General features: G+C 56.3%; 1 protein-coding gene across 1 annotated transcript in view; it reads left to right on the top strand.

Annotated features, from left to right (window-relative positions):
* The window catches only part of KIF1A (kinesin family member 1A), a 70,057-nt gene extending 68,880 nt beyond the window's left edge, over positions 1-1,177 (top strand). Inside the window, exons 46-47 of the mRNA XM_003798281.2 lie at positions 395-513; positions 869-1,177. Coding sequence (XP_003798329.1) covers positions 395-513; positions 869-911 — 162 coding nt within the window. The 3' untranslated portion in view covers positions 912-1,177. The remainder of the gene's footprint in view (positions 1-394; positions 514-868) is intronic.
* Positions 1,178-1,635: the final 458 nt, after the last annotated feature.

Here is a 1,635-nt window from a genome sequence, read left to right as displayed (position 1 = left end):
TCATGCCATCTGGAGGCAGCCATAGTGCCCAGTAGAAGATTTTGATTCCCTCTGGTGGGGAGAGGCATGGTGCCACCCACATCAACCACACCTGGGGCAGAGGCCTGAGAGGAGAAGCCAGGACCCTGAGACTACTAACTCAGCCAGGGTCCCAGTTTGGGGGGGGGGCTACCAGCTGCAAAGGCTTCCAGAAAGGGAGTCACAGCCCTGGGTGGGGATAGGGCTGGCTGAGAAGCCTTTCTCACTCCACATCTGGTGTGGGGTCTTCTTTCTCATCCCGGAGCCTTTCCTGGCGGTGGTCTTCCCTGCCTGCGCAGGCCCAGTGCAGTGGGCAGGGGCCTGTGCTGCTGTCCTGGTCGCCTCGCACCGTCTCACCTGCAGCCTCTTTTTGTAGACACCCAACACCTTCGCAGTGTGCACGGAGCACCGCGGCATCCTGCTACAGGCCAACAGCGACAAGGACATGCATGACTGGCTGTATGCCTTCAACCCCCTCCTGGCTGGGACCATACGGTATGAAGCCTTGGCTGTGGGGCCGCCGCACTCACAGGGTCCTGACGTCCTTCTGGGTGTTAATGCTTGGTCCTGTATTATAGCTGCTCGTGAAGTTATAAATCTCAGATGGACATTCCAAGTTTGCGTTCGAGCTGGGTGGGCCTTGACACAGGGAGACTCTGCACAGGCAGGCTTGGGAGGGCCCCAGTCCTAGTCCTGGGATAAGAAACAGAGATTAATTACCTCCCTCTAGGTGGCGAGGGGACCAGAGGGGATACAGGATGTCTGTGGTGGGCCCCTCTCATGGCCTACTGTCCATGGGGGGGATGGGGGCTGTGGTCCTGACCACGCCTTTTCTGTTGACTGTCCACAGGTCCAAGCTGTCCCGAAGGAGGTCTGCCCAGATGAGGGTCTGAGCTGGATCCTCCATCCCCTGGACAGCCAGCAGGCCCGGCCCCCTCCCTCGTTCCCTCCTCGTCCTGTCATCTGCCTCTCAGCCCTTGCCCACCAGACAGCTCACGGCCATGTCTCCCCACCGGGGACATCTGTGCTGGGCCCGGGGACCTGCACCACATGATCAGTTGTATTCCTCGCAGAGGCTGTGTGAGGCGTCATTTCTTTCAAGACGTGTGCTGTGTGGGAAGAGCTGGGAAATGCTGGGAAGGCCAAAGGGCACAGGTCATGGGGGTTATCGCTGCCGTTCTAATATTTTTTTAAGCATAGACAGACTATAATTAATTAATTAATATACATTAGTTAGTAACATTGAAACAGTCCACTCAGAAATTAACTGTAAGACCATGTTCTATTTATAAGTATTTATTTCTAATGGCTCCACATAGACTTGTAAGATTTGGAGGGAACCCTCTCCCCACCCCGTTTGTGCCCTCATGCATCCCCTAAGCCTGTTGGCATAGACAGAGCGGAGCAGCTGCCTTTGAAGACCATGGTGAGGGAGTGACTGGTTGGCACACAGGGTACACCTGCCCAGGCCCTTGGCCCCCCCGATTGCATGGGAAGGCCCTCGTCCTGGGGCATGGGGGTCCGAGCAGATGGGAGATGGTATGAGTTATGTCTGGTAGGAGGTGGAATCTATGTCTCTCCAGGGAAGCCACCTGAGATGTGGCTTTCAGAGCAATG

Source organism: Otolemur garnettii, unplaced genomic scaffold, assembly GCF_000181295.1.
Source record: "Otolemur garnettii isolate 467f Iridium unplaced genomic scaffold, OtoGar3 scaffold00133, whole genome shotgun sequence".
NCBI lineage: Eukaryota > Metazoa > Chordata > Mammalia > Primates > Galagidae > Otolemur > Otolemur garnettii.
This window is presented reverse-complemented; position numbering and strand designations above follow the sequence as displayed.